This window comes from Haliotis rubra, unplaced genomic scaffold, assembly GCF_003918875.1.
Source record: "Haliotis rubra isolate DU_JTF1 unplaced genomic scaffold, ASM391887v1 Scf40, whole genome shotgun sequence".
NCBI classification, from domain to species: Eukaryota; Metazoa; Mollusca; class Gastropoda; order Lepetellida; family Haliotidae; genus Haliotis; species Haliotis rubra.
This window is the reverse complement of record NW_025767080.1, coordinates 3,119,798-3,138,425: the sequence shown is the minus strand read 5'-3', so window position 1 is coordinate 3,138,425 and position 18,628 is coordinate 3,119,798. Positions and strand designations below refer to the sequence as shown.

General features: G+C 39.5%; 2 protein-coding genes across 2 annotated transcripts in view; one reads left to right on the top strand and one right to left on the bottom strand.

Annotated features, from left to right (window-relative positions):
• The first annotated feature begins 2,824 nt into the window (after positions 1-2,824).
• On the top strand, positions 2,825-7,649 carry LOC124287393 (mammalian ependymin-related protein 1-like). The gene is made up of 6 exons (XM_046723921.1): positions 2,825-2,959; positions 3,406-3,440; positions 4,750-4,884; positions 5,871-6,051; positions 7,075-7,162; positions 7,496-7,649. Exons 1-6 carry the CDS (start codon positions 2,896-2,898, stop codon positions 7,563-7,565), a joined length of 573 nt encoding a protein of 190 aa, XP_046579877.1. The 5' UTR covers positions 2,825-2,895; the 3' UTR covers positions 7,566-7,649.
• A 3,360-nt stretch (positions 7,650-11,009) lies between these two features.
• Positions 11,010-18,628, bottom strand: part of LOC124287388 (atypical kinase COQ8B, mitochondrial-like) — a 42,063-nt gene continuing 34,444 nt past the window's right edge. The window contains exons 11-13 of the mRNA XM_046723912.1: positions 13,454-13,561; positions 12,277-12,429; positions 11,010-11,416 (exon numbers count right to left, since the gene is read on the bottom strand). Coding sequence (XP_046579868.1) covers positions 11,144-11,416; positions 12,277-12,429; positions 13,454-13,561 — 534 coding nt within the window. The 3' untranslated portion in view covers positions 11,010-11,143. The remainder of the gene's footprint in view (positions 11,417-12,276; positions 12,430-13,453; positions 13,562-18,628) is intronic.

The following is an 18,628-nucleotide window of genomic DNA, read 5'->3' as shown; positions in this document are numbered from 1 at the left end:
CAGCGTAGCATAGTGCAATACCAAATACCGTACAGTGTAGCATAGTGCAATACCAAATATCGTACAGCGTAGCATAGTGCAATACCAAATACCGTACAGTGTAGCATAGTGCAATACCAAATATCGCTGGCGTGAGTATGGTGCAATACCAAATATCGTACAGTGTAGCATGGTTTAATGCCAAATATCGTACAGTGTAGTATAGTGCAATACCAAATATCGTACAGCGTAGCATAGTGCAATACCAAATATCGTACAGCGTAGCATAGTGCAATACCAAATATCGTACAGTGTAGTATAGTGCAATACCAAATATCGTACAGCGTAGCATGGTTTAATGCCAAATATCGTACAGTGTAGTATAGTGCAATACCAAATATCGCACAGCGTAGCATAGTGAAATGCCAAATATCGCACAGCGTAGCATGGTTTAATGCCAAATACCGTACAGAGGTAGTATAGTGCAATACCAAATACCGTACAGTGTAGCATAGTGCAATACCAAATATCGTACAGTGTAGCATGGTTTAATGCCAAATATCGTACAGTGTAGCATAGTGCAATACCAAATATCGCACAGCGTAGCATAGTGCAATGCCAAATATCGTACAGAGGTAGTATAGTGTAATGGCAAATATCTGACAGTGTAGCATTGTGCAATGGCAAATATCGTACAGCGTAGCATGGTGCAATACCAAATATCGTACAGCGTAGCATAGTCCAATACCAAATACCGTACAGTGTAGCATAGTGCAATACCAAATATCGTACAGTGTAGTATAGTGCAATACCAAATATCGTACAGTGTAGCATGGTTTAATGCCAAATATCGTACAGTGTAGTATAGTGCAATACCAAATATCGTACAGCATAGCATAGTGCAATACCAAATATCGTACAGCGTAGCATAGTGCAATACCAAATATCGTACAGTGTAGCATAGTGCAATACCAAATATCGTACAGCGTAGCATAGTGCAATACCAAATATCGTACAGTGTAGCATAGTGCAATGCTAAATATCGTACAGTGTAGCATGGTTTAATGCCAAATATCGTACAGTGTAGTATAGTGCAATACCAAATATCGCACAGCGTAGCATAGTGAAATGCCAAATATCGTACAGTGTAGCATGGTTTAATGCCAAATATCGTACAGTGTAGTATAGTGCAATACCAAATATCGCACAGCGTAGCATAGTGAAATGCCAAATATCGCACAGCGTAGCATGGTTTAATGCCAAATACCGTACAGAGGTAGTATAGTGCAATACCAAATATCGTACAGTGTAGCATAGTGCAATGCCAAATATCGTACAGAGGTAGTATAGTGTAATGGCAAATATCTGACAGTGTAGCATTGTGCAATGGCAAATATCGTACAGCGTAGCATGGTGCAATACCAAATATCGTACAGCGTAGCATAGTGCAATACCAAATACCGTACAGTGTAGCATAGTGCAATACCAAATATCGTACAGCGTAGCATAGTGCAATACCAAATATCGTACAGTGTAGCATGGTTTAATGCCAAATATCGTACAGTGTAGTATAGTGCAATACCAAATATCGCACAGCGTAGCATAGTGAAATGCCAAATATCGTACAGTGTAGCATGGTTTAATGCCAAATATCGTACAGTGTAGTATAGTGCAATACCAAATATCGCACAGCGTAGCATAGTGAAATGCCAAATATCGCACAGCGTAGCATGGTTTAATGCCAAATACCGTACAGAGGTAGTATAGTGCAATACCAAATATCGTACAGTGTAGCATAGTGCAATGCCAAATATCGTACAGAGGTAGTATAGTGTAATGGCAAATATCTGACAGTGTAGCATTGTGCAATGGCAAATATCGTACAGCGTAGCATGGTGCAATACCAAATATCGTACAGCGTAGCATAGTGCAATACCAAATACCGTACAGTGTAGCATAGTGCAATACCAAATATCGTACAGCGTAGCATAGTGCAATACCAAATATCGTACAGTGTAGCATAGTGCAATACCAAATACCGTACAGTGTAGCATAGTGCAATGCCAAATACCGTACAGTGTAGCAGGTCTAATGCCAAATATTGTACAGTGTAGCATGGTCTAATGCCAAATATCGTACAGAGGTAGTATAGTGTAATGGCAAATATCTGACAGTGTAGCATTGTGCAATGGCAAATATCGTACAGCGTAGCATGGTGCAATGCCAAATAGCGTACAGTGTAGCATAGTGTAATGCCAAATATGGTACACTGTACCATGGTGTAATGTCAGATATTGTAAACTAGTGTACACTTAGCACTGTACAACTTTATGCAATGTTAAATATACACATGTACAACATTGTTGTACGAGTAGTACTTGGGTGGCTGGGCTGTTGTGCTCGCACATAAAACTACAAGGGGAAAGAAATTATATCAATGACATAAAATTGATTTGACGAACAAATCACTACCCACATCAAACCGTTACGTCGCCATCAGTTAACCACGTCTTGGTAGTTTCCTTCAACCACCGTCAAACACTGAGATACTCGCTCCTTCGGTCGACAGTGTTGTCTTATAATGATATGAGTCGATCTTGCATTAAACTGTGTATGAAAAGATGTAAATAAAATAAACGCCATGGCCAACGGTAGGCTTGACGTATTATTTTAGGCATACCAGTGTGTTAATCGTTTCATTTAGAGTGAATTATATAATGTGTTCATATATACAATTATATTTCAAAGCCTTTAGGTCTAACTGTTCGACCTTCAAGCAGAAAGACCTTGCTCATCTGTGACGGAGAGACTGCGTGCGGGAATTTATACGCCACTGATAAGAAAAGATAAGAAAGCTGTTGAAAAGACGACAGACGGTTGACCCAAACTCACTGCGATCCATAACCAGTCGTCACGATGCTAGTTTTACTTCTCGCTCTCTCTGCCACGGCCGTACTGGCCCAAGAGCCCAGACCATGCCGTGAGTTCAATATTCAAACTTTGATTTCAGTATTCCATTCGTATCTGAAGATTGTGTTTAGAAATTTTTCCCGAATATTCCATGAAGTGTCAGGTCAGATTTTGACCTCAGTAACAACATCTTGGTAACTTAAAAGAATATGTTACAGAAACTTTATTTTATGAACTTTAATCGATAATTAATTGTATTTTTTGTTATTCTACTTTAAGCTAAAAAGCAAAATGAATTTAGAACACCCTGTTTCATTAGTACCTAAATAATGTCATTATAAATAATTTAAACATAACGGAACTACATCGGTGTATATAGACCTATATTTGCTTGAAACATAACAACATTATTGGAACAGTGTCTTTACCACACCTCCTACTTGTGGTGATTAAAAATGATATTTGTTTTATCCATGAAACATTTTAAACATAATATGAAACTTACTTTGTTTTCAGAAAGCCCCCGACAGTTCGAAGGCAGACTTGCCCGTGTAAGTGTTGTCACTGAATCCCAGTCATGTATTCATATGGTCACTGTTACATGTATATATATGTACAGATAGGTACAGAGTCATATGTTCACATACCTGTACATGTACAGCCATGGCCCTATACCTCCACAAAGTATAATACTGCGGGTCAAAAGAAAACATACCTTTAGATAGTGGTAAATATCAAGATCATTGAAATGATATCGTTTAAAAACCCGTTAAGCCAAATATCGTTAGGTGATGTATACATAATGATACATGTGTGTGTATACACATGGAGGCGAGTTAAGCAGCTCTTACTACATTAAAAAAAAAATATAATCATTTATCAAAAATGTATCCTGCAATAATGGTCTGACGAAACTTGTTTGTTTTTGTTTACAAATTTACTTATAGAGAAACAGAAACTGATTATGTAAAGACGTCGTTTTCTGTTCTATATTTTCATGCCAATTATTGTCATATTTATTTATTTTGCCTTTTGCTTCTCCTCGCCATCATTCGTTGGTACTTGGTACTCGACTAGAAACATACAATGATCAGGTCCAAGACTTTCAGTGATGTGGTACAACAAACCCTTCACAAGCTGTTGGTGGCTTCTTTGTCAATTCAAAACAGTGTGTCACATTTAGATATTTTTAAACGATAAATTGGGGATATATTATAATAGATAAGGGTTTGTGATTAACTTATTTCTAGGTGTATATAAGGCAAACATGCTCAAACGTTCTCAAGTGATTGTGTTTGACGTCATTCATTTTTATCTGATGTTATTAATGCCAAGTTGTTGTTTTTTATCTTATATCATGTATCGAATCACAAGTGAGTAAGTGAGTGAGTTTAGTTTTACGCCGCATTCAGCAATATTCCTGCTAAATGGCGGCGGTCTGTAAATAATCGAGTCTGGACCAGACAATCCAATGATCAACAGCATGAGCATCGACTTACACATGTGTGAACCAGGTCAGCGAGCCTAACCACCCGATCCCGTAAGTCGATCGCCTCTTTACTTACGTCACGCACGGGTTGCTGAAGATCAATTCTAACCCGGATCTTCACGGGTTATCGAATCACAAACTAACCACAAATTGTATCGTTACACATCGACCGTACACTTTTAGTAAAACATGCACAATGTCATTTAGCTTAAAAATATTATTTTATACTTTTCAACTGTCCATCAGTGGTCATGGATGCTATTGTTTATCACCATTGTTGAATTAGGCGCTTCTCAAACATAAATTTCGTGGGTATTAGTGATTACATTTCATGTGTATGTGTCATCATATCTTGTGCTCTACGTCATCAGATCGACCGATCACGTGGCTTTGCCGTCTTCGCCCACTTCAGTTACGACGAGGACAACAGAAGGATTAGGGAATCTGAGGAGATTGACATCGGCTCTACCACCGATTACTTCGACGTCCTGTACCTCCACAACATTGTGAGTAACGTATCAGTTGGAACATCCACGGTGACCCTGACCTTCTGTTTGCCCAAAGACGTATATTATATATACGCAGAGATGCCATCCCTAATTTAGCCCAGTTAGTATTTTGGCCAATAACTGATGCTAAAATGAGTATTAATTGGCCAAAATTAGTATGAACTTTTCCCAAGGATTTTCATATTTAATACAAAAATATATAAAATATTCTAAGAACTTGTTATTAACATTGTACTCACCTAAATCAGTAGTAAGTATCCGCATATAGCTTGTAGTTGAAATTTATTGTGTATGGTACATATGCTATTCGTAAAATTCGTATATTTCGTATATCGTAGTCGCGTATTTTTTCGTAACGAATACGATAAAATCGTATGGGTTGGCATCTCTGATCGATATACGTCATTCGTAACTACTCGTGTCATTCCGACAAGCCGTAGGCCACGGAAAGAGAGCGAGTAGTTGCGAATGGTATACACGTCTATGGTTTTCCGTTTGTCTTGGTCTTGAGACAACTCGTTTGTTGTTTAACTCTACAATGAGTAATAATCTAACTATATGACGGCGGCTGTAAATAGGCCTCGACCATACTATCCAGTGATTGATATCATGACAAACGGTCCATGTAATTGGTGCATGGGTGAGTTTAGTTTTACGCAGCACTCAGCTATACTCCAGCTAAATGGCTGCGGTCTGTAAATCATCGAGTCTGGACCAGACAATCCACTCAGATATACCAGATGTACAATCAGCTGAGGGAAATTTCAGACACAATGAAGAAAATATTCCTGACAAAAAGGTTTAAGTTTGATTTTATTTCTTGCCATACCTCATTGACATACTACTTGGTTTGAAATGATAAGCATTCATATAAACACACACAAGCACGCGACCGTGCGTTTTTATGTGTGCGTGCGCACATGCGTATGTGAATGTATCAGCATCTAACAGCATCTAACATAATCCAATTATGGCTATTCCAGGGCAAGGAGTACCGTTACAACTACAGAACCAAAAACTGCACCGTGTCCGATCTGACCCGTCCCTTCATCCCGTTCGGCGTCCCCGCCGACGCGCGTTTCCGTGGTGAGGGCAGCATTGGTGCCTCCGGACGCCCCGATGAACATGTCACAGCTGTCCTCTTTGAGGGAGAGTTTGAGTCCAGTAAGTTCCGTGTTCATGAACACAATACATTGTCTCTGTGTCTCCACGCCTCACTGGAGTCAAGTGCCGCACTACGCTGCGCAGATAGTTGTGAGTTCGAATCCCAAATTCGTTTTGTCTCTAGGTTTGTCCACTTCTTTCAGGTGCTCGTGGGAGTCACCAAAGAGGTTACCTTCATCTCACTTCGTCTTTCCTCCAATATCAAGCTTACAAGACGTGATATAACTGATTATATATAGGTCCCGCTCCAATATTGTTAGTTTATCGTCCGTGTCTGTTAGCCATATGTGTGAGTGAGTGAGTGGGTTTATTTTTACGCCGCACTCAGCAATATTCCAGCTATTTGGCGGGTGTCTGTAAATAAACGAGTCTGGACTAGACAATCCAGTGACCCATAGCATGAGCATCGATCTAAGCAACTGGGATACGATGAAGTGTCAAACAAGTCAGCGAGCCTGACCACCCGATCCCGTTAGTCGCCTCTTACGCCAAGTTTTGGGTTACTGAAGATCAATTCTAAACCGGATTTTCACGGGTTGTTAGCCATATGGATGCCAGTAATCTCTTCAAGATGGTACTTTATACTACTATACTGGCTTTCCATCCATGGTTATCATTGGAGCAACATTTCAGTTATATTCCGGATATGGTATTCACTAATCTAAGATTTGAACTTGCGATCAGCCGATCCTTACATGATTTAGGAACGCAGCAGTTGACAACTTGCAGGGGTCAGAGAAACCAGTGGTTGACATCATGAGCACCGGGGTACGACGGCACGCAATCATCTTAGTCACCAAACTTTCCAAAACGACTATTGAATATGGCGTAATTTACGAGAGACTTGAAACAGATGTAGGACTACTATCTCTTTATGAAACGGCCCGAACTACCAGATCAAATTTTGACGTCTCCTTCAACGAGCAGAGCTTGGTGCCTATACTATCCAATGATACCCTTGTTAAACTGTAATGCCATGACAGAACTGGAGGTTGGAGATAACCAGGCGTCCATTATTTCCAGATCCCTACGCCTTCGTGGTGACCAGCCCCGACTGCTTCCCCATCGAGATGGACTTCTACAGCAACAGAACCGGCGCTGTCCGCACCACGTACGTCAACACGTTCATATGTACCGTATTTCCTCTAGTAAGACTATGGACCCACCCGACCTAAACGAAATAAGTGCCCTGCATCTGATTATCTGTAGGTCTAATAGTGCTGGTATATTATTTTACGGCAGAAGTATTATTTTCAAGTCCACCCCTATAATTCACATATGTTGAACTCTACTGTAAGAAGAAAAGTAAAAATCTTAAAAATCAAGACAAAATAAGAAGATGGTACACTGCTTTCAGCAGTTCTTCTTAAGAGACCATGTTCCAACGACATTATATTTTGCTATTTTTCTAAATGAAATTATTGAATATTCTCTTGTGTTTCAGGTTCTATGACATCACAATCGGCATCCACGACCCCAGCCGTTTCATCCCACCACCAGAGTGTCCCCAGTAAACATTCCCTATTTGTTTTTTTCACATGTTTACTCATCTTAGTTTGTACCATTTTCTGTATTAAAGGTGTACAAAGTAACATACAGCCACGTGTTGATCATATGTTTATCTGGAAAGCCTTGCATCCGTTATTGTAATGGACTATGTCGGAAAGCGGAGTAGTTTGTTTGTTTATTGCTTAACGTCGCACTCAGCAATATTCTAGCTATATGGCGGGGATCTGTAAATAATCGAGTCTAGACAAGACAATCCAGTGATCAACAACATAAGCATCAATCTCCACAATTGAGTTGGTTGGTTTATTGCTTAACGCCGCACTCAGAAATATTCTAGCTATATGGCGGCGATCTGTAAATAACCGACTCTGGACCAGACAATCCAGTGATCAACATCATGAGCATCGATCTACGCAATTGGGATACGATGACATGTGTCAACAAAGTCAGCGAGCCTGACCTCCCGATCCCGTTAGTCGCCTCCTAGTACCATATGAGCACAGAGTAAAACAAAATACATTTATGAAGACCCAAAAAGAACATAGGCCTTTGTGTTTATCGAATTACTTATTGGAACAATCATTTCTTGGGGGTAGGGATGACTCCTCACATGTTTCTGTTAACAGCCAAACTCGTAGTGTTAACAACGTTGTGTATCCCTAGAATTCATATGCATTGTTCAAAACAGATGAGTATTTTGGAATCACTATTTTTGTGAGTAGTGGCCTATAACACGACTTAGGGACATATTATGATAATGAGCATTATGTTGTTTTTTAATTAGTCTGAGAATCAACGGTTTCGGCAGATAACAGATACTTAATGTTTTCTATCATATACTAGCAGGAAACTAACAGTGACTGTGGTCAGCATGTCTAAACTTTTCATTGAGTCAATACAAATCTAATGTTCCGGTTTGGTTTTGATTTTTATATTTCTTTAATTGTTTGTTTGTGGAAGTTGTTGATACTTTGTGGAGCGATCCTTGATGTCATCACTAGGAGTGAGTGAGTGAGTTGAGTTTTACCCTACACTCAGCAATATTCCAGCTATATGGAGACGGTATGTAAATAATCAAGTCTGGACCAGACAATCCAGTGATCAACAGCATGAGCATCGATCTGCGCAATTGGGAACCGATGACATGTGTCAACCAAGTCAGCGAGCCTGACCACCCGATCCTGTTAGTCGCCTCTTACGACAAGCAGTCATCACCAGGAACATCACTAGGTACATCACTTGGTACTGAGGAAATGCTCTGTCCCGGAATCCCAGGAGACTTTACCATCATGTCAATCACAGATAACTCTCTAGATGAAGGTGTTAGGCTCTTGATGTACCAATGTACGTAAAATACTGAGTTCAGATCCTGCAAGGATTAAGGTTAGAATTGACCCCTGTAAACCAACCTTGTAAGCTGCGGATCCTGCTTGGTGAGTGAGTTGTTACTAATATAGTTTCAACACAGATACAGACACAGTATACTGACTCCAATCCAACCAGTCCTTTGTATTTATTTCAGTGAACAAGGAGATGGTGTGGCAGTACCAGCTCCAATAATATTTCCAATGGTTTTCATAAATTTACAAACGTGTTAGTACGCCTTTTTCTTGGTTGGGGACAGCAACATCACACCTACATCACACCTTCATCACAATGGGTAATTAACCTGGTCGTGAAACAAGTGGTGGAATGCAAGAGCAACAATCCAGACCATAACAGAAGCACAACAGACACTCAGATAGTCACACACTGGAATACCAAACCCTTTTTTAATCAGTTCTTTTAACAACAGCTAAGCAAAAGAATCAATTATACAAACAGAAATACATGGCAAGCTAAGGAGGACAATACTTTGTTTACAAGTGGGAGTTATTGATGGTTTAATCCAGTGCTTATCTACATAATGTACACATACATACACTTAAATCAGACAGCTGCCAGCATTCACAATGCCCTTTTGAGAAATAATATATGTTTGGCAACAATCATATTAAGATACCCTCCAAAAACATGCAGACATTTTCAAGCCTCTTTAAACCACAGGGTAAAGAAGTTACAAACATCGTACAATACTGTTATTCTAAGACAAAATTATTATTTAGGAGATAAACATACTGTGTTGCAAAATCAGAGGTATATAACGAAATTATAATAGCTCTAAATTGGATTTAAAACCGAAAACGTAGCATGATTTGAATAAAGAATTTAGAGCTATTAGAATTTCGTTACACACCTCTGATTTTCCAACACAGTATGTTTATCTCCATTCTACCATAACCGCGTTATTAAGATTTGTTGGAAAATCAGAGGTATATAATGTGATTATATACATCTGAATGGCTTTAATTAACCAATCACAATCCAGTATTTAATGAAGTCATGGTAGAATCAGTGTTACCACCCAAAACACTGTAAATTACTATTCTAATAATCAAACCATTAACTACCGGTATTTAATGACTCTCCCAGTATCCCCTGCCTCCATTGCTTCTCCATACTGCTTGTTGTCTCTCCAGCAGCCAGCAATAACCAGCCATGTTACAGTGGCATGTACACAGTAAATCAGGGCTACTGGAGCAGTGGCTGACATACAGATACACCAAGGTAAACACACAATCAATGGAGTCCCCACTCTCACCATCTCCTGCAGTATACATTGTAGTCCTAGTTGAGGATAAGCAACAGTGAGCTTGGGACCAAATACTGATCTGGTGATCACTGATCTGCAGTCTGGTTCTTGCAAGAGTTACATCTCTCAAATGCCAGTCAAGACCTGCCACATTCAATACACTCATTCAACAAAGTAACCTTGTCTGTGTATTAACAGGGATCACTGGTGATCACTGATCTGCAGCCCAATTCAACTCTACATACATGAGGTACTCCATGACAAAATGTCAGTCACAATTACATATAACATCCTCTGTGAATAAACAGACCCATTTGTTTGCACTTCAAACATACATATTATTATCTACTGTCAGAAAAATTGAGTCATCAAAGATTTCAAAACATTTTGATAATGGTGTTCACCAATCATTGGTAACAAAACAAACCAAAACAAGTATCCCATACTACCATGGAACCTTTCGAAGAAGATTTGCGTGGAACTGACATGAAAGTTTGGTTCTAGCAAGTGTTACATCTCTCAAATGACAGTCAAGACTAGCCAGATTCACTAATTCAACAAAGTAACTTTGCCTGTATATTAACAGGGATCTGGATTGGTCAGTGTCCATATTTCACAGATCCCACTACAGTAGTACAACACGTTATCTCAGCATCAAAACACATGGCTCAAAAATGCTCCAACATATTCAAACAGCATCATTCTCTGGGCAGAGAGCTGGTGAGGTAGCCTAGTTGTTACAGTGTTCACTTGTTATGCTAAAGACCTGGGTTCCCACACGGGTACAATTTGTGAAGACAATTGTTGGCTTTCACCAGCACCAGCAGTCCTTCATCAGCTGAAGACCATTTCTGGTGATCCTTCAATGATTTTGTCGAAATAGTGCTAAAGATGATGTGCAACCACACTCACTCACTCACTCCAGTGAGATATCACAACAAGCTGTCCTCATCACCAAACGTTATAGTCCTTCCAGATCTGATCAAACAGAGATTTACACCTGACTTTACACCTTAGCTTTGTACACAGGAGGAAGGCGCCTGACATCTTCCTGTGCAGGGAGTAGGTCTCCTCTGGGGGTGGGGTCAGTCTGTGCTTCAGCATCACGGGCACAAGGTTCTGAATCCTGTGGGTGGTGCTCTGGGTGGAGAAATCAAACATCTCTGAAACTGCAAACGCCTCACCAAGAACTGTTACAGCATCTACGTGAGCATCCATCATCACCTGGAAATAGAACGGATTAAGTGTTTAGGTTACAAAACATTTATCATTACATTTTAATCCAGATTTTTCAAAGACAGGAAACATTTTATATATAAAATCAAAAGAAATCCGGGAAATCTGTGTTTTATCATTATTTTTGTGGATTTCTTAATATATGTACTAACGTACACTACTGAACTTCAGAACTCCACCTCTTCATATATATATATTATTGAAACTGTTAAAGGCATCTGTGAGTTGTAACTGGCAAAGGATGCTTTTCAAGAGAAGCATGGATATTTGTCAGAACCATGTACACTGTAATGTTAAAGTGTTTAACTCTCCTTACTGAGTGTCTGCAGGGGACAGACTATATATAAAATGCATTTGATGAATACATTTTTAAGAACTGTATACAAAAAAATATTTAAAGTACATCTTACTTTTAGAGTATTTTCTGCTTGTGATTTTTTAAGAAATGGTTGTCTAATCTATCTGCAGGACCATTTAAAATTACTGTTGCCTTACTAAGAGTAGAAAAAATGCACTGTCATCTGTAGAATAAGGGAGATAACTCTTGTTGCCTGTTATGAATAAGGAGATAAAGCTATCAGGAGATAAAGCTATTCCTTATTTACTGATCTAAGCGTAAGGACTGCAAAAATGAAAACAGACTAGCTTTATCTCCATTCTAGTATGACACACATGCATTTGAAAGCTGGACACTTTCAGGCACAAGATCACAAAGCTGTGAGGGAGTTTTTTCAGGAATCAGAGTAGAATTGTCCAACTTAAGAACAGTTTGTGCAATGAATAAAACAAAACGCAGTATTTCAATAACTTCATTCTTAGTTTCTGTCCCAATAAGGAGTATGACTTACTTTCGTCTCATAACCTGTGAGGAAGCCCATATCAATGGAGCCCGAAAGAATCTTTTCTCGATCTCCTACCGAGGCAGCCTTTATCACTTTGATGTACTTGTCTACAAACGACTTGTCAAACTCTCGGCTGGCTCCAAAGTCCAGAAGTACAAGCTGAAACATACATGATCTCTTAAACTGAGACACAGGACAATGTTTAACATCACAGTCACCAATACTGTAACATACTGATGTGGACAATGAACAAATTGCCCATGATATGAGTGCCTATGATGTTTCTTCTATCAAATACAGCCCAACTAAGTCTGACTTAGGTCTGACTTGCAATGTAATGTACAATATAATAATTTTATACAACTTTTCAGTTGGATGGTCAGTGACATGTTCAGGACACTGTCAGTCACTGGTGTATAAACAACACATTTTGATGTTCACACACTATTCACGGGACTGAATTCTTGAAACAACGATAACACTAGGAGACTACTTCCACAATCCAAGGGAAACCTTTGGGAATTTCCCTTGCATGAATAAATACACTTGCACTGTTTCAGATCTATGATATTGAATGTGGCAAGTCAGAGTGTCTGACTGCATATCTGTTCAAGAAGATCCTCTCTATGACCAAGCCTAGTGAACAAAACAAGGAAATGCGCATTCTAGCTATGAACTCAATTCGTGCCTAGACTGACATGTGGCAGTCTATGGCCTTCAATAAATGTGCCTCAGTATCTATTTGACACACCTATATTATCACTTATCAATGATTGGCCAAATGATCAAAGAAGACTGATATTCGCAATCATCCATGGGTCCATTAACAATCTTTCCCATTCCTTTCACAAGTCAGCTATTCTAAAGACAATATTGATGTCAATACATTATGATGTCTTTAAGAGGTGGTTCTTAAGAGACCTGGACCTCATTTTCAAGCACTCTTTACCTCATTTTAATGTTAAGCTATCGTGAGCACTAAGAGAGCTTTGAAAATCTAGGCCCAGGACCTCATTTCTCAAAGCGATCGTAGTGCTACGACAGTCTATGTTAAAGTATGGGACTTACGATCATCTTAGCTCTATGATCGCTTTGAGGAATGGGGCCCAGTTTCATCCCATGCCAATATTATGTGAATCTGACCTTACATCATGCTACATGCTGACCACTTCCCAGTACTGACCTTGTCTGTTACCGGGTTGTAGAAGAAGTTGGACCAGTTGGGATCCGTCTGCATGAACCGGAACACAAATAACTCCAGCAAGCACAGCTTCAACACACTCTCCCCCAGCTGCAACATCAACATCATTCAGCTGAAACAGTGTCACTATTAGCTATGATATAATATTGTACTGTATGGATAAATCTAATACTATGTGTGTGCTGTCTAGAAGAGCCCCTCTTCAATAATCTGAGACAACACATGGGGCAACAGAATCCACAATGTCTCAACATTCTTGTACAGACCAGCCGAAATTTTTTTTGACCCATGATGACAATAAAAAAGTTATTTTCACATAACGGTTGGGTGTCAACAGAATAAACTTAACACGTCAAAATTGGTATATGTTGGGGTCATATATGGATAAATAAGCAAATATGAAAGATCAGGTAGGTACTACTTTCAGTGTTTACAAACAAACATGGCATCTATTAGCAAATCAAGTCAGAATTAATAAAGGCACTTGTAGAGAAACTACTGGGATGATTGTCATCAATAACATGTGCTTGTGACTCTGTGGCGTGTGGTGTTATCCTTAATTACAACAGGTTGGAATTGGACGAAATAAGCCTGGACTGCTACTTCATTTCAATATTTTGCTGTGTGTACATCTGACTTTGCACTTCTTGACATTTTAACATCATGTCTCAAAGTCTACGTTTAGAGTAGCTTCCCTTTGATAAAGGGAAGTTACTCTAAGGGTGGCTGAATGGATTGCCACAAAAAGCAAGCAAAAGCAATATGTGTTAGCTATTACCGGTATTATTCTGCCCATATTTAGTCACCACATTGTGTCAGAAACAGGTTTAAGGTAGAATTATATTGACTGTTGTCACTGTCTGACATTCCACACATACCAGGAAAACTTGCAATGTTTAGATAATGTTCACTGATAACAATTGAGTTTTCAATGAGACAATTTAAATTGATTACATGACAAAAGATATATAGAGGCAAGGCTCACTTGATACCATGTTTATTCCTAACACAATATAATTACAATTCCAAAACTCTATATCTCGGCCTCTGTGAAATTGTAAATATTTCTTCATAATATCCTTTATGCACATTTAAAAATGCATGATTATATTTAAATAACATAACTCCTGCAAATTTCAGGATGCTCTACAATGGCAGAAATTGTTGCTCATGGTTTCAGTCAGTAGTTTGCACAGATCCCTATTACACGAAGATCCCTAATGTATTACATGAAGGTCCCTAATACATGGAGAAGTCACTATGACATGAAGGTCCCTATTACATGAAGATCCCTGTTAAGATCCCTGTTACATGAAGATACATAAAGATCCCTATTACATGTTAATGGATCCCTATTACATGAAGAGGTCTCCCTGTTACATGAAGGTCCCTATTACACAAAAGATCCCTATTACATGAAGGTCCCTATGACATGAAGGTCCCTATTACACATGAAGATCCCTATTACATGAAGGTCCCTTACATGAAGGTCCTTGTTAAGATCCCTGTTACACATGAAGATCCCTGTTATTATTACATGAAGGTCCCTGTTACATGTAGATCCATATGACATGTAGATCCCTATTACACGAAGATCCCTAGTACACAAAGATCCCTATTACACGAAGGTCCCTAGTACATGGAGGTCCCTATGACATGAAGGTCCCTATGACACTGCTGAAGCACTGCTGGCATGGTGCTGAACGTTATTCACCGACTCAGTAATGTGCATCCCTGCAGACAAGATTATGTGCAGGTCACAACAACTTCAACATAATTTGATTGAGGAGGAAGCAAACATGATGTCGCCAGCCATAAGTGTTCCCGCATCCATATCAATGGCTGCTGTATTCACCATGCCTCTGACAGACTACATTTACAATAACAGATCATGATTGCCCTCCAAGGACATTATTACAACAACAAGCTGTCATCAGGACACTATATTACATTCGTTCTGCAAGTGCATCAGGAAGTGCCGTCTCGAGAATCTACTCCGGATTTATTATTTGTTAAACAGGATCCATTCAACTCAATGAACCTGACAAAGTTGAATTTACACTGCCAATTAATGTTTGTGAAAGTAGAAGTTAAAGATGTGCAGCTAAATTTTTCTTCAAAGTGGTTTCTTGGTGTTAAAGGAACTTACAGTTTTAACACTGACAGTTATTATTACGATTATTATTGAAGGATATTTATATGGTGCATGTATTCATGCATCTAGTACATGCTCAAGGCGCTGACTTCCCCCTTGATCACTGGATGACAATCTCAACGGCACATCGTATTATCAATCTCAACTCCCCGGGGAGCATAAAACTCTTGCAGCCACTAGGCACACCAAGTTATTGTGGCTTTCTCATCCTTATGAGGTACCCATTCACAGCTGGGTGGACTGGGACACATAGTCACAGTACTTTGTCCAAGTTTACTGCACGTTGCTGTACCTGCAACTAGGTGTTTGCGCGTATTCATATGGCCACCATCTGGTCATATACCAAGAGATTCGTGGGTTCTTCTAAATGTACAGGGTTGTGTATTGCACACTAGGGGTTGTGACAACACTGAAAGAGTCTGCACACAAAGTTGACTCCAAGGTTTTTACACCCGTTCACAGGTGGGCTCGATCCCGTCACCTCAAGCTCACTGGATCACTAGCCTGGCGCCTTAGCCAGCTCACCCACAATGCCCAACCAGTTATCTAGTTCTTTTGCATAGTCTAGTAAATCTGATAGCTGTCACCACCAATAAATATTTGTAATAAGGGACCGTTCATAATTTATGGCAAGAGGAGGTGCGTGTGTGCGTGTGTACGTGCATGTGTGCTTGTGATATGATGATTTTTTCCACCCCTTCCTAAATTTTTAAGCATAATTTTTTAATATTTTCATGCGCAAAATAGCTGACCCCTGCTAGTACATGTGTACAAAATTGATGACCCCCTACCTCCCCAGAACAAAATGGGTGACCCCCCTTAATATCATCATCATCACCCCCCTAGCCATAAATTATGAATGGTCCCTAAAATCATAATTTGAGCATCAAGTGAAGGAAGTCAAATACACAAGTGTAGGGCTTTATGTCATAAATAAGGTGAGGTGAGGTGAAATTGGGTTTTATGTTGTGCTTGAGAATATTTCGCTCATATGACGACGTGCATGCGTGTGTATGTATGTGTATGTGTATGTGTATGTGTATGTGTATGTGTGGCTGCTTGTACTAGCCCAGACTGAAGCTGGTTTTATAGTGCTAGCCCACTGAGATACCATGCCGCAGTGAAGCATGAATACCCCACTCAGACACATTATACTGACTCCGAGCCGACCAGTCCTTGTTGTACCCATTAATGCCGAGCAGGGACCAACAAGTACCATATTTCAACGTCTTTTGGTATGATGCGGTCCGGGATCGAACCGCATCTCCGGCGGACGCTCTAACCACGACACCATGGAGGCGGTTGTCATAAATAAGGGATGATAAAAAAGGAGTAGTGATTGGCGTATTGTATGCAATGTGCCTGAAACAGTGAGAATTGTTGCTGTTTTGTGTACATTATAATTAAGTAGACTTCATTGCTGCAAAAATAATATGTACACATAATTCCTATGAATACACAATGCCATATAGAAAGTGGTCAGATGTAACAACTGTACATACACATTTACACATATATACAAATTTGCCATGTGATAGGTTTATGTTAGTGTAATCCACTCAAATATGAGAATTCAAGGGAATTCACTGGCTTCCAACCAGGTACTCCCTTGCTGGTCTGAAACTCAGTTTATTGGGTAGCTGACACTAATTGGCATCCGGTGATTACATGGGGTGATTAAAATGGTTAGGGGAGTGAAAGGAGTTTTGCTTCCCTTTAAAGCCTATTCATCTTCATTAGACCTAAAAGTGACATCAATGAAATACAAGTCACTTCCACAAAGTCATAACAATAGTTAAGGCCATTAGGAATTATTTACCTCAGGCTGGAATGTTTACATTTGTTACAGACATGGGGCTGGATATATGAGCATTGAAGCTGTATTTGTCTACTTTCATTAGCTAATGAGTGAGTGAGTTCAGTTGTACGCCACTTTTAGCAATATTCCAGCAATATCCCCCCAGGAGACACCACATTGTACCCATGTGGGGAATTGAACCCGGGTCTTTGGTGTGATAAGCGAACGCTTTAACCACTAGGCTAACCTACCACCCCCATATAGCTGATGAAGTAAGCACCTCAAGGCATAACAAAACAATCCATTTAAACACCTAAGTTAATCATTGAAAGCAAACTATATCGACATGGAGATTTGCTTTCATCCCGAAGTCATGGAGTTGGTGTTACTTCCCAATGTTATTACGTTGTAGCACCATGGATTTGAAATGGAAGTTGCACCCAAGAAAGTTGAACTGGAATGAAATCTAGACCCACTTGATGCTTGATAACTTATGATGCTAGGCCTGCAACGTGTCATCAACCTGTTGCTACAGGCAGCAATACGTTAGTTGCCAGACCAGCATAAGTGTCAGGGGCCTTATAAATACAGAATGCATCTCTTCTGTTTAACAGAATTATATGATATAAACTCTGATTACTGATCGTGTCTATTTATGTTCTTGTCCCTGATGATATCAGTAAGTTTAACATTTATCACTCGGATGTAGCAGAGATGTCAGTGGTGAATTTGAAATATGAAACTTAGGTATAGCAGCCATCAAGTGAGGACAACCTTGTCAAGGTCATAAGCAAATGAAAATGTGACATAAATCATGTCAATAATGCTTTGGGTCACCCATAAATAGCTATAAAAGAGAAGCAAGTTTGATTCTGTCTGTACTACTTCCATGGTAACAATGTGACATGGTACAAAGCAACTACTGTAGTAACAGTATCAACTGGAGTGACTGTAGCAACAGTATCAACTGTAGTGACTGTAGTAACAGTATTGACGATAGTGACTGTAGTAACAGTATTGACGATAGTGACTGTAGTAACAGTAGCTGTAGTTACTGTAGTAACAGTATCAACTGTAGTGACTGTAGTAACAGTATCGACTGTAGTAAAAGTATTGACTGTAGTAACAGTATCTACTGTAGTGACTGTAGTAACAGTATCAACTGTAGTGACAGTATCGACTGTAGTGACTGTAGCAACAGTAT